Source organism: Apaloderma vittatum, unplaced genomic scaffold (assembly GCF_000703405.1).
Source record: "Apaloderma vittatum isolate BGI_N311 unplaced genomic scaffold, ASM70340v1 scaffold20896, whole genome shotgun sequence".
Lineage (NCBI taxonomy): Eukaryota > Metazoa > Chordata > Aves > Trogoniformes > Trogonidae > Apaloderma > Apaloderma vittatum.
This window is the reverse complement of record NW_009721494.1, coordinates 85,003-99,880: the sequence shown is the minus strand read 5'-3', so window position 1 is coordinate 99,880 and position 14,878 is coordinate 85,003. Positions and strand designations below refer to the sequence as shown.

Below are 14,878 nucleotides of genomic sequence, written 5' to 3'. Positions count from 1 at the left end.
TAATAGACAAGAAGAGTATGGGAAGGTGTCATGCAGAGGCATTCACAGATACATGGGACTTCATTTGCAGGAGCAGAGCAAAATTTTTTTGTAAAAGCCATTAACATACAGTTATGTCACTGTTTACCAAAAAGAACAGCTGGCATAGCTGAGGAAGTACTGGGCCTGTTGTGAATGCTGCTAGAAGACTTTAAAGGTGTTCTTTAGCACTAAATCGTATTTCCAAATGATCAAGTTCCAGTGAGTTAAACACATTGATTTCCTGTTTTGGTGATCAGTTAGGCATATTTTCTGGAAAGGAGGCTGTTGATAAAGGGAAATATTTAATATTGGCCTCTTGGTTGAATGAATCTTAATCTTTGCTATGAAAAGCAATTTTGTTTGTTATGAAATTTTGTTTTGTTCTTAATGTTTTCATATTTTTAAAAGCGCATTTCAGATTACAACATAGGGATATGAAAGAATCCATCATATGGTAATATTTGCTGAATATCTATGCATAATATTGAAGTTCTTGTGCTAAATGTGTAGCATCAAAATTATTCAGCAATTGAAGTAAAATGTGTTTGCTTTGCTAAAGCAATTTTATCATAGTATCACATTATATGATTATTTTTCATGCTCACAGCTAACAGAGATCCTATAGTGAAAATTCTTGGCCCTGAATATGGGACTGTTGAAGGAGAAGATATGTCCATGCTGAATTTACTTGACAAAATGAAAATAGGTGATGATCCTGAAATAGAGATGAAAATGAAAATCAATCTTCTTCTTCATCAGCTGGATTTGCAACTGCTTAATAGTTTTTGGAAACAAATTTCAAAGTAAGTGCATTTCAAATGGAAGCTAAGCATGTCGGCCAGTGCATTTTTTTTTCGTTTTATGGTTAAATCAGATTGGTTTCAACCCACAACATGTGCTTTTGGTGTGACATAAAGAAATTTATTGAAATAACTTTCACAGTTCACTAATTATTGAAAAAACATTTTTTTTCTGAAGATTTTGCTGTAGGTGGGGGCATGCAAGTGTGTGCCCATGAGTGTGTTTTTTCTTGCATATGTTTTTTGTTTTGGTAGCAAATTGAAGTCATTTGTACAAACAACAAAACTACACTTAAATATTTTCAAGGAAATATTTGTTTCTTCATGGAAGCATGTTAAGTATTACACTAAGTCTGTTTTATTGTTATAAGGACTTCATACTAGATGTAAAACGAAAATTTCACTAAGCTAATAGATAAAATTAGAAACACAATGGAAGATGACCCATTTCCAGGTTTTTGTTGCTACTATTACGATTCAATGTAAAAGAAAAAACATATAATATTCTCTTTTCGTTTCTCTGAGTGCTTCCTTTTGCTGAATACGTTTTAGACCATTTTCTATTAATTGCAGAGATGCAAGACTAAATGCAACTGCTGTAAATAATGAAGTGAATCTTCTCATGAATTTCTCTGGGAAAGGAGAAGATACAGTCCTGGAATCCCTGGAATATACATCAGGTCCAGATCTGATCATATCTCATGTTTATTTATACTCATATTGAAGTACTCGACTTCTGTATGCAATTTGCTACATTAATTTCATTAGCGAATTTGAAGTGTTTATTTCTACTTGAAAGTTATTATATGAAATAAAATGTATTTTCAGTTCTGGAATGCTGTTCTTCAGGTTTTAGTTATAGAAATAATCTCCAGTCATATCAATTTCTTCAGTGGAAGCAGAGGAAGTAAAGTGAGTCCCTGATCCTGGAAAGTACTAAGCACAGATGCAATTCTTAATTGGATCAGGCCACAGAACTTTGCATGATTAATTCCTAACCCTGTATGAATTCTTAAGAGTAAGATACTGTTTTGGAAATTTTATTTGTATACATGTTACATTAATGATCAAGCATAACTATTAAAAATACCTTTAAATTGGATGAAAACACTCATGCTAATTGGTTACAGATTACGTATTCTCTAATGGATGCCGAGCTCCTCCCTGGAGACAACTGCATGGAGAAATTTGTTATTTAGTCATCAAGCCACATGACACTGATCCTTTGTGTATCACTTGCAGCACAGCAGGAGTGTTTTTAAATGGAGTAAGTAATAATGAAGGATTCTGTGGGGTAATGAATATTTTTCTGTGCTAAAATCAGAAATCCATCAGGTTTAGGGTAGTGATGTTGAGGCTGTAAGACCTGCAGAGTTAGTTTATTGGTAGAGAAGAAGATGCAGCAATACATGTCTGCTATTTTTCCTATATGTTTTGAGTGCTTCTGTAAATTTTATACTAGGAGTGTACTCAGCAGTTTTTGCTTGCGATGTTTATTTAGTCTTCAAACATGTCCTAAAGTCCTTCACACTATTCCTGTTTAGAAGTACTGTGGGACTAGATGCCTCTCTAGTGCCCCATTGCTCTTGATCTGCAGTGTTGTTGTGTGGGGCTAATACAGCTTGCTTTTTGTCTTTTTATAAATGATACGCAGTTATTTCTCCTTTAAGTGGAAGCTTTTCAGGAATTATTTCTCTGTTCTGCTTTCATTTTGATTACCTGTTTACTTACAGATAAGTTTTAGTTAGACATAATCTGTGTTACTTGTGACCTTATATGTGTTAAGCAGTGACATTTATTTTGAAGAGAGACGGATGCCTGGCAGGCACAAATTGATTTTGTAAGATTTTTTAAAAAAAATCCAGGGAAATTTTGACTTAGCACATTTTTGATGGATGAAGCTCATAAAACTTTGGCTAGTCAGGTCCCATTATTTTCTGTTCCTTTTAGGCATCTGCCATACTGCACTCTTATTTACTTGTTTGTTTGCCATAAGCCATAAATTCTCTTCAGTGGCACTATGCACAGTGCAATTAATTGATAGTAATTACTTGCAGAATTTAGTGTAATAACTTGATTATCTGTTGGGATCCATGGAAATGATCCATACATCTTTACAAAGCATAGTTGAAGTCTGATGAACTCTAATGATCATGAGACTTCTGTACGTAATTCATTGCAGCCTAATGTGATTCTGTGACCTCTGCTCTTTAGCACTGTCTTATGATGTACATTGAATTACGTGTGTAAGGCAATACCGTTAATAATTTTAAATTTATTCTTCTTTTAAGGGTCAGAAGAAGGGTACAGATTACATTGACTATGAAAGAAAAGGTGACATATATAAAGATATTGTCACATTTTTAAGGGAGAAATCTCCTAGATTTGTAGAAAATATGGCTAAACAGGTATGTATTTACTAATACCGCATGTATATTCCACATTGTACAAATGTACATTGTACATTGGTAGGAGTTACATTACATTACATAGCTGAACGTTTGTGTTCTTTATCAGAGAAATTTGTGATTAAATGAAGAATTTCGGAGACTCTGAAATGCTTGCTATTTTTCTCTAGCTTTGTTTCAGTTTCTACTAAATGTACTCCTTTTGTAAATAGCAAGTAATACACTATTTCACATATCGTTCTATCATACGTTATTAGAAGGTTTGATCCGACATGTGAGGTCAGTTTCCAATTCTGCATAAAAAATTTTGCTGATCTTCATTTTGCTCATCTTCTGGTGTTGCTCTTTATGGAGCACTGGAAATGTTAAACCAGGAAAATATGATATCCTCACAGAAAAGGTCAGCATTTTATGACAATATTTTTCTGTGATCAAAACCACTTTCATGTTAATCTTCATTCTTTGTAACACAGTTAAAATAATAGCCTGACTTTTTTTATGAGAAATGCCTGATTTAAATATCAGAGCTGGGAGTTAAGCATCCAGCTTGTACACTATATATGGCTTCAGCCACTGTAAAATGCAAGTGTTTTGGCTTGTATTTAGAGCTCCATGTTAGCTAGAATCCCAGAGTGCCACTACAATTTTAGTTGTTTGCTTACTCCTGCTAAAACCTCTTTTTTTCGGGTTTCTATTGTGGTTATGCTAGGTTAATAACTTGGTGCTAAAATTCATTACAGGCTAAAAGCTGTCAAAAGTTTTATTTTGACTGTATATGTGGAATTTTAATTATTGCAAGAAGGAAGTTATTAACACGGGAATTTTCTTTAGTTCTGATTTTCTGGGATGTAGGGCTGTTGGGTTTTTTTTGAGATACGGATATTTGAGAGTTCTGAAAGAACAGAGCATTTCAAGTTGTACACATAAATACAGGAGCTTATGTTATCAGTAATGGAATTAAATTTGTTAGTTGTTCTGTTTGAAAGTGCAGTTAAGTTCCAAAATGTGTTTTATTTGTCCTATAGGCAAGTATTTCAAAAATGTTTTATGTACCTATTGGTTTACATGTTATAAATTGGGTAATGTATTAATGTTTTTAGACATAGTTATGGGCTTAATGTATTTTCAGAGTGATTTATCTTCGTTTGATAGTCATGAAATATAAAATATGGCAATATTTTCATAATTTTTAAAGTTCTAATCCTAAATGTTAATATAGATAATAGAGATAATATACCTTTCTTCTGCTCTTATAAATATACTGTAGCTATTCAAGAAATGTGTACAGTTATTGAATAAGAGTAAATAAATAGAATTTATCCTATTTCCCTCCAGTTGTCAAATAAATTACTTAATATGTTTATGCTGAAGCATATAAATTATACCATTTTAATGGTTTAGGAATATCATATCGTATTGCCTTGCTGAAGAGCTGGTTTAGTACATTCTGCATTCTAAAACTAGAATTTAAACAGGTTAATAATGTAGGGCTGCAGAGCATTTGTACTTGAGGGAAAATTTTCTCTAGAACTCTGGAAAGCAGAGAAAAGCTGTATTTCCAAGGTTGCCTACATGAAATAAATTATGACTGGAAATAGTCTTCATTAAAATAAATCAAGACTATTTCCAGTCATAATTTATTATGAGAGGAGGGGAGAGCTTCAAAAAGCTCATTACATACCCATAGGTTGCAGACCCCGTTAATTTGTATAGTGTCTCTTGGCCTTGTTCAAGCTGACTTTTAGAATTGCTGTGCTGGCGTGTAGTGCTGTAGCAAACGTACTTTTTAGCATGTGCTTAGCTACCCAGGCTACGGCATCAGCTCCCCTGTGACTTGTGTAGTTTGCCATGTGTTTAGTTGTCTTGTCTAGAGCCATTTTCAGAACCAGAGAATTCGCATGAATTAGTTTATGAGCTGACAGTTGGGTCAGCAAGCCTGAAACAGCCGATTCACATCAGGGACTGGTTGAAAACAGCCCGTACTGTGACAGTCTCCTTAAAACTGCCTTGACTCAGAAACAGAAAGGAATGTCTTCACCTATCTGGTAGTGACAGCTGCAATAATAATAATAAGTAATGATCATATGCTGTCTTTCCTGTAAAAATTGAATATGGTCTAATAGAGAATAAGAGTTGACAAGAGTCCTTTCTGTTCTGGGTATTTTTGATCGGCCATGGACAGCTGAAGGATTGGTAGGTGCCACTCATGTCCATTCTTCTGTGTGGCTTGTTCAGCAATGTTTTGTCCTGAGAGACAGAAGATGAAAAAACTGAAATGGAATGTGTTTATATTAACTCTAAACTATATCAAATTAAATTACTTGGAACTGAAGTCTAGCAGTTAATCATAGCCTATTTTCAGTTTTATGTTCATTATTTTTGTGGGAATTTTTTGTAAATCCTTTATGCAGGGAAATAGTTTTTATATAAATGATCCATTGAATGCAGAATGACTGACTTCGCAATTCTAGACCTTAAAGCATTGAGAATTAAGATCTATAAATGTGCTTGTTTCACAAATTATTTAACTGTTTAATTATTAGAAATTGAACATCCAACATTTGAATATGTTCAAGAAGTTCCAAATTTAGTTAATTAATTTATTTTAAAAATTTCAATTTGCACATAGTAACAGCTACTTTCTGTATTAACGTTTCCTTCTTTTAAAGGCAATCTGATTTTATCCTTATAATGTAATTCTATGTTTAATGCATGCAATTTTTAAGCAGAGCATCCTGGAACTGTGCTTATAACTTATTGCTTTAATATGCATTATTCATATAGCAACATGACTGACAAACTATGACTCTTTCTTTTATTAGCAACATAATTTTTATGAAGAACCAACATATGAGAAGAATTATCAGCGTATGGAAGTAGTTGATGCTAAGGTCTCTGGCCAACCCCTGAATCTTAATGATTTTACAAAAAAGAATGTATGTGAGAAAGTGAAAAGTTCTGCAGCAAGACAAGGATCTGTTGACAAGAAGAAATTAGAACCATCTGTGAAGAGCAAGAATACTGGGCTTTCTGCTTCCCACAGATAAGTAGTTATCTTTATAACTGAATGTTCCTATGGATCTCTCTGAACTGCTTATGATTGGACTGCATGTTAAAGGTTTGCATTATTGTCTTAAATTAGGAGCAATAGAACAAAATTTACTACGTGTTAATTTCGAAGAAGAGAGTAGGGACTACCAAAGAGATCTTTCAGTTTTCTTCTGTCATGCAAAAAGTTTGATGATTTTATTTCCACAGCAAGGCAGAGAAATATCTTGTAACCATCTACGGTAATGATCCTCCAAGACTGATGTTATTGTATTTTTGATGTAAAAAGCCCTTTAAAGCAAGTCGAAGTAGATGATCTGATCTAAACCACCTCTCTGAGGGAGGCAAAAGAGATCCAGGATGGGAAATGAGCATGAATTTTATTTATACTACCAATTTTTAATGATTTAATATTATATAAGCCAGTATTGTAGCTCTACATAGCAACAAACTTCACTAACGACATTACCTCCAAGTTTGGACACCCAAAACTCAAAGAGTATCTGTATATTGGATATTGTTGGATTTGTCTGCTGAAATCAGAACTCCATTCTGATATCATGTTTCCTGATTTGTGTTAATGAAGGTAGAAGAGTATCTGAAGAAAAGGCTTTGATTACCATCCTAAAAAAAAAGAAAAAAAGAAGTCTCTTCACAAGTCTGCCAATTTTGCATATTGCAAGAAACATTTTAAGATATATTGGATGTGACCTGTAGTCATCAGTTAAAAAAATGTGATTTTCCAGAGACAGGAGCTTGTGTTTTCCCATAGTCATTGTTAGAGCCTAGATGTACTGAAATTGGCTGTAGTCATGAGTAGCATTTTCTTTTATTGTTGTGACTGTGATTGTATGACCAGCCCAGACTTGAAAGAACATTTTGTTTTCACAACATTGTAAATTAGGAACAAAAAAAGCACTGGAGATTGTGCCCAGCTAGGACTAGGAGTCCTCTTGGAATATGAGGGAAGAAAGGTATATTGTATTGAGCATGATCAATGCTATGGAACCACTTAGTGTGTGGAAGAGCTAGGCAGACCAGACCTCTTCTGCCTGGAAAAAAAGATGACTGGGGCACAGTCCAACAGATACAAAAAACTATGACCGGAGACAGTAAATAGGGAGCTGATAGTCACTGTCTGTTCTAATACAAGAATAAAGGTCATCAAATGAAAATAAACCAGTGAGACCAGAGCAAAGGGAGGGACTTTTTAATCTGACACGTGGCTAAGCTCTCAAAAATTTTGCCACAGGATGGTAGAAGCCCTTTGTTTATTTGAGTTCAGAAAGCAACCAGACACATTCACTGGAGAAAAAGACATCCAAAACTGCTGATGCAAAGATGATCAGGAGTCCCCTGAATCACAATGAAGGATATTTGGGAAAAAATAATTTCCTTGTTCTTCTCCTATTACCTAGATAGCTGCTGTCGGTCATGGTTGGAGATGGTATCCCAGGATAAATGGACCTGTGGTCTGTCTGCATATACTGATTATTTGTTCTTATATCACATACAGTTCAGCATAAGATAATTTTTCTAATATTCCACAATTTTGTTAAGGAAATGAGTCACTTAAGACACAGCATACTTTCTGTTTAATTAATTTTATTGTGTAGGTTCATAAGCTCATATGTACTGGTATCGTGTATGTCCATATCGTATATGCTTTTTGGTTCTTTGTATATATATAAAAATTATTTTTTTTTAACAAAATGGAGCATTTTAGTGACAAGGCTGCAAAAGAAGACACTAAAGAAGAAAGGAGAGTGGATAATGTGTATCTGAAAAGCAAAAAGAAAGCCAGTTGCATTTCTTCTGAGCCTGTTAAAACACAACCAGATTCAAAATGGTATGGGTTACTTACTTTTCTTCCCTTAAGATTTTTATGTTTCATATCCACAGTAATTATCACCATACTTTGTATTTGGCAATGTCAGTTATATTGGTTTAGTTCTGATATTAGGCAATGTTGTCATACCTGTTTAAAGTGTGCTTGTTCATATTAGTTTATAGCTGTGTAACACAGATGATGCTGTTTATTTTTAGTAAAACATCAGGCAGGGTTGAAGACGTTAGTGAAAGTTCCTCAGAGACCGAGACAGATGAAGAACAGCCTGCACGTCGGCGGAAAGCAAGCACTGATATGCCATCAGAATACTGGGAAATTCAGAAACTTTCAAAATATTTGATAGTAAGTAAGAAGCGTTTATGAATTTTCTTTAAAAATTTTTAGAAAAGCTACTCTTTACCTTTTGCATCTGAGGACACCAGACCAGGTCCTCATCCTTTCCACCTTCCACGTATTTTAGACTAGCCCTGCTATGTACTGTGTTCAAATCCTGGCACTGTGGACTTTATTTCTCCTGCATTTTTTGATCTGCTAATTTTGGCTTATATAGACCCTTAGATTAAACCATCAGTGTGGTGTTACTTAAAACCTAAGATGGTATAATTTCTTTATTAATTATTGGGTTTCAGGTTTGGTTTTTGAGCAAAACTTTCCAAGATACTTCTTTATGTGGATAATAACTTTCAAGAGTTTTTATTAAAACTAAATACTTGCCTAAAGTCTTTCATCAGCTAAAATTAATCCTTAACTGAAGTAATTCTAAAATGATCTTCTGACTGGAGAGATGCAGTTAGTGGACAAGAAAAAGTATGATAAACAGGCATTCTCTAAAACAGCAAAGAGGTTTTTTACACAGACTTGTTGAAAATCTTTTGGAACTTATTAATATAGATGTTTAGAATTCCATGTGTGTCTGAAACATGTAAAAAACCCAACAACCCTCTACTATTCTGGAAAACTAAAACTAATTATGTTTTTCCCTCAGGACAAATTCCTTTACAAGTTTGTACTGGAACTTATGTACTGTAAGTTACTAATAAAAGCTCTGGTTTATTCATTTTTTTGAGTACAGCTACAGAGTATACACATCTGAATGATAAAATGATGGTGCTGGCATTTGGTATAGCAGAAATACTTGTGAGGAGTAAGCAAGGCTTTGGCTCCTTCCAGTCCTTTAACTGGTTTAGAAGAGTAACTCAGGTTTCAGTGCACTCACACTGCTTGTTCTCATTTCATGGGGCCTGTGCTAGTGGTTGTAGCCCAAGAGGCACAAAAAAGCACAGACCATACAGGTCTTTCCATCGTTCTTTGTGCCTTATCTTTTGTAGGTTGGACCTCTCTATTCTTGTCATTTGAGCTCCGCTAAAATAACCCTTTGCCTGTGGAATGTGGTGTGACTTCCAGCATGTAACTTGCTCGGCTATCCACTAATGCTGAGCACACCGTAGACACATTTTGCACGATACCGCTGGTTCGATTTACATATAATTACAATTCAAAGTGTTCTGTTCAAATCTGTCAGTCTGCTAATAGCTTGCTTCTGTCTGTCTTATGGACCACCTCTTTGTACTTTTATGAGAGCTCAGAGAAGTTACCATGCTGCTTTTTAGTAAAGACCCAAGGTCCTCCTGCAGAGGACAGTTGAAATTCATTACTGTTGATGAACTCCCAGAAGCCTTTCCGTTGGCCCGTTTGTGGACCACCCTCTTTACTGACAAGGCCCTTCTCTCGTGGTTACATAATTTCCAAACTCCCTTTCCTCTCTAGATCCTTCACATAGTCATGTTTAGATATTAGTATTGGACTTGATTCAATGCTGAAACATATCTGCACTTGTATGAAACCATTCTGAATGAAGAGTGGGAATGGCAAATAGGAAAATTTATTTTTTGTACTCCTCTGTTTTAGATATGAGGATATTTTTTCCAGCTGTCAACAAGCAAAATTACTTAATGGCTTAGAACTAGAAAAAAAAAGGGGAAGATTTTTGATCAAATTATGAGTACCCATTAAGAAGTGTTTATAATACCAAATCCCATAATATGTGAGAGTTATGAAAATTTAAATGTATTCTTGTTTATATATTCATGCACACCTGAGCCTTCCAGTAGTTCTTTAAATTAGATATAAATTAAACAAAGTACTTGAAGATATACTTTAAATAGTTCTCTGTTGATTCTTAGCTACGTAAAGCAAGAAATCCCTAGTGTCAGATAAAGCTGCAAAGAGATGCCTCAGTGCCATACCACAGACAGTGGTTGAAATGTTTTATTGATGGAGTGCTACTTTAGCTTTGCACATGGAATTCATTTTAATTCAAGTATAAATACTGCACTTCTGGCCAGACTTAGGAGATTTTTTGGCGTTCTTGTTGTTCATGTAGGCAAGTGTTCGTGACACATGCAACATAGAGAAAATAAATTTATGACTGTGATATTTAAGTATATACAAGCATATTTATATAGAAGCAGAAATCTCAGGGGGCTTGTGTGTCTTCAAAGGTTGTATACATCGCTTGTACATCTTAAGAAATTAATAAAATGCCATAAATAATAGCTATTTGAGATACCAGGTTAAGAAATGCAATAGTTTGTAGGAGCAACCATTTCTGAATATCTGCTAAAGTGAATGTGAATCGCAGTTCAGCAGGACTCTGTAATAGATCATTTTGCAAACATGAAACTTCCATAAAACCTGAAAAATACTTAGTTTTTTACCCATGTTAGATCATTGTTAGAACTTCAAAAGATGGTCAGTTCCTGTATAAAGGAAATTTGCTAAATCCTGTGAACTCTGCCTGTAGGCTGTGGATTCGTAGACCTCTTCCTGGAGAGAAAATTCCAGTACAGCAGAAATTCCCTTCTGACTTTTTGCCCTTCTCCATTCCCCCTCCTTTCTGGGAAAGGGCAGCCATGTTGCAATTGCTGCGCTGGGAAGCAGCTGCTTCTGTGGTCTGGCTCCTCATCCCACCGTCAAGCTTCCCAGGGCTGTGAGACACAAGACAGGGCGTGTGTGCTCTTGCCGTGTCTCCCTATCGACGCAAGAATGGGCAGCGAAGACAGACCGATGAGCTTGGGGATTACATTGCATTGGGCATCTTTTGGGGCTAGAATAGATAAAATTGGAACAGATTCACTCAGGAGAGCCTGCTTCGTATACCATTTTGTTTGTTAAAGTAGTGCTTCTGAAGTGTTAGATTTCTAGAGGAAGGACTACATTTTACATGTGAAAAGAAGTTTAGGAATGGAGTGGAGGAGTCACATTTTATAAATATCTTTTTACTGGAAATGAGGAACATTAGGTAGAAGTGCAGAATCTTCTTTGGAGCAGGGATGTTCACTGAAAATAAAGGAAGAAAAACAGAGCTCGATGCAGTGCTTTGTGCTGCCTGCTGTTGCACACTGATTATTCCAGTTTTAAGATAAAATTGAGATGTCGAGAGGTGAATTGGGACTGGTGACTGTGCTAGGAATAACTCCAATCTCCAGAATAAGTCATTAATCTCTTAAGCTCTTGTGCTACTTGGTTTTGTTTCCCTGTAAGGGTGTGATTTATATGTACCCCTATGCCAGGGTGAGCTCTGGATAGAGTTCTGCAGGACTGCGTCAGTTACAGAATTCCTCCTTCATTTTGTTACCTGGCAAGTCGTTTTACTTTTGACTATATTTCAGGGGTACACTAGTGAAAGCAGTCAAATCTCGTGCTTCGTGTAAAACATCCACTAATTTCCTAGCTGGTTGGAATTCCTCCAGTTCGAATGACCTCATTCCCAGAGCAGCCCTGTGGACAAACCTGCTGTCTCTCCCCAGCGGGTTGCATCTTGCCCCAGGTGCGGGAGCTGGGGAGAGGCCGTGGTGCTGCCCAGGAGCTCGGGAGGGGGTGCCCTGGGTATGGCCTTCAGCACCAGCTCCCAGGTGCCCGGGTGCTACAGAGCAGCAGATGGCTGGGAACAAGGGCATCTATCATGTGACTCAGTGAAATCTCATTCACCAGACAAGGAGAAGGTTGCAAGAACTGTGGGATACACTGAGTGTGTTCAGATCTGCTCCACAGCCGCATTTTGGCAGGACCTTTGGAGGGCTGCTGCCCTCAAGCAACGTTTCTGAAGCTGGCAGGAGGGCCCTCTGTATTGGGCTTACATTACATAAAAATGGCAAACAGACCAGGGAGGTAGAAATGTACAGGAGTATTCCTTCTGGTCTTTGCCTCTTCCCCTTTCTTTCTGCCCATCTTGCTCTAAAAGTCCTCACTTATTTCTAGCCAACTGGATCAAGGAAGTGAAAATCTTAAGAGATCGAAATTTTGGGTCTGGTTGTTAGAGTGCCTGTGCTGCAGTGAGTGTTGGCTGGGCAAGTCCTACTGCCCATCACTTCTGCTGCCCCTTTGTGGTGTGAGCAGAGCTGAGCCAGGAGGATGTAGTATGGCTGCTGCACCACAGGCAGTTTATTTCTTCCTCTCAGGAAGCTCAAATTTGTCAGTTAGGGAAATACAACTGCGTTTTGGCTTGCAGGAAGGAATAGTGGATCCCCAGCTGAGTTCTTTGTACACGTAAGGCACTAGGTTCTTGGGGAACAAAGGTAGGGGTTAGAAATGCAGAAAGTTGAACAGAGAGTGAAATGACACAGGGCAGATCAGCCAGGAGCTAAGATGCAGAATCTGATGAGAGGTTCATGTAGGTATTCTTGGTAAACGGTATCATATCGTATCATATCATATCATGTCGTATCGTATCGTATCGTATCATATCATATCATATCATTCCATAGAATGGCCTAGGCTGGAAGAGACCTTAGAGATCATCTAGTCCAACCTCCCTGTCATGGGCAGGGATGCCACCTCTCGACTAGACAAGGCAACACATGTATGAGGTAGGTTTATTCCTCAGGAAGACAGCAAGACGTGGAGGTTGGAATTTAGGGACTTTGGGCAAAGCAGGTTGCAGGAAATCCACATATGCATGAAGGGTGAGAATGTGGACAATGAAAATCCAAACTACTACAGAAAGAGGGAGCCTGTTTCAGACCATTTGAGGACCAAATGTGAAATGGTAGTTGTGGCGGGGGAGGAGGGAGGTTTTTTGCACTCTTATGTGCAAGGTTTGTAATGTGAGATTTCTCTGCTTGGAGGGGAAGAGGGAGGCAGTGAACAACTGCTTCCACAATTCCTTATTATGCGTTAATGTAAAGTCAGTCACAGTTCATCCCCCAAGATAAAACTTGTCTTATGTGAGGTCTAAAGTTTTAGATAGCTGAAAAATAGATACCTTCCACATAAAAAAATTGCGATAGAAAATAGCCTTTCAAAATAAATGATTATGTTCTTTTGCAAATGAAAATTATGTAGCGATCTCAGTCCCCCTGCGGTTTAACAGATGGTGTACACAGCAACTCTTTTATATGAACCAATTATAAATTTATGGCACTTGTGAAGACATTGATGTGGCTTGTAGATTTTTCTCAAAATTCGCACGAAAGAGGATAAATGCAGTATTTACTAACTGCATAATGGAAAAGTGTAGCTTTCTTAAGTCATAATGTTATTGGAAATGTTTCAAATTATTAAGATTACACTAGTACTCATTATAAAAATTTAAATTAGCTTCATAAACTATGCATGGATTAAGAAATCGATTGTAACTGGAGATTAGCATAAAAATAATTCTGTTTTATTCTAAAATGCAGAACCTCAAAAGACAAATGAACATAGTAGACTAAGGAATTAAATGGGTCTTTAAATACTAGTTCATTTGACATTTTTAAGACAAAAAATAGTATTATTGTTACACTGTACTCACTAAAGTATCAATTGTTTGTTTACTTATTTTGCACATTGTAATATTGCTCAAAGATTTTGTGGTAGTCATAGAAAAAGTCTAAAATTTCTGATGTTTATGGATATTTCTGAGCAACAAACTGCACAGAGAACTGCAAATACAAATTCTGAGGAACCTCCTATTTCTTAACTATACTTCCATTTTCCTAGGAGGAGTTACTGGTGGGTAGAATTTTACAGCTATAATTGGATACTTAGATAATTAACACAGAAGTTATGAATTTGGTCAGATACATAACCAACTTAGAAATTAGCAAATAAATTCATCTGTAATCTTGAAATCTGGCCCTATATGTGGAATAGATACAAATACTAGGATCTCGTATCGGAAGTAAAAGTATTTAATCTGTGTAGGAATTATACTGCACATTATAGTATTTTTTCCACAATTTGTTGATTAGAGTTAACTGTTTGGGGTTTTTTTAATAATAGCACATTAGCAATATTTGTGTGAGATTATATTTTAGGTATTAAATACAATTTAAGCCTATGTATGTGAATATAAAATATTTTTGCATATAAAATAATTTTACCACTGCATAATGCATTTTTTTAAATGCAAGACTGACCATCTTGGCAGATAATTTACCTTGCCTTGTTAGTAGAGTGTCTAACAATAAACCCTTTCTCTTCACTCATGAAAATATATGGTGGGGTAATATGAATGAGGTTGTTCAACTGAACCGAAAGATCAAGATGAAAAATAAATTTTCCTATATGTATTATTCCATACCTTGTGTGTATGTATGAGACATAATCATGTGCCACCTGCTCGTGTTTCTAGGTGCACGTTTGGGTAACCCTCTTCTCCATTGTTCATGAACATTTCTTGTTCCCATCTTCGAGTATCAGCCAAGATTTTTATTTTTAAATTTTGGTAAAGTAGGTGATTACTGAAAAAAAGGGGAATAAAAATACAG

The 14,878-nt window shown here is 36.1% G+C and overlaps 1 protein-coding gene across 1 annotated transcript in view; it reads left to right on the top strand.

The window, feature by feature from the left end:
• Positions 1–628: 628 nt before the first annotated feature.
• The window catches only part of ARMC4 (armadillo repeat containing 4), a gene marked incomplete at its 5' end in the record, with an annotated part of 80,851 nt that continues 66,601 nt past the window's right edge, over positions 629–14,878 (top strand). Inside the window, 6 exons of the mRNA XM_009871421.1 lie at positions 629–824; positions 1,395–1,501; positions 1,952–2,088; positions 3,113–3,229; positions 6,052–6,241; positions 8,284–8,468. Coding sequence (XP_009869723.1) covers positions 629–824; positions 1,395–1,501; positions 1,952–2,088; positions 3,113–3,229; positions 6,052–6,241; positions 8,284–8,468 — 932 coding nt within the window. The remainder of the gene's footprint in view (positions 825–1,394; positions 1,502–1,951; positions 2,089–3,112; positions 3,230–6,051; positions 6,242–8,283; positions 8,469–14,878) is intronic.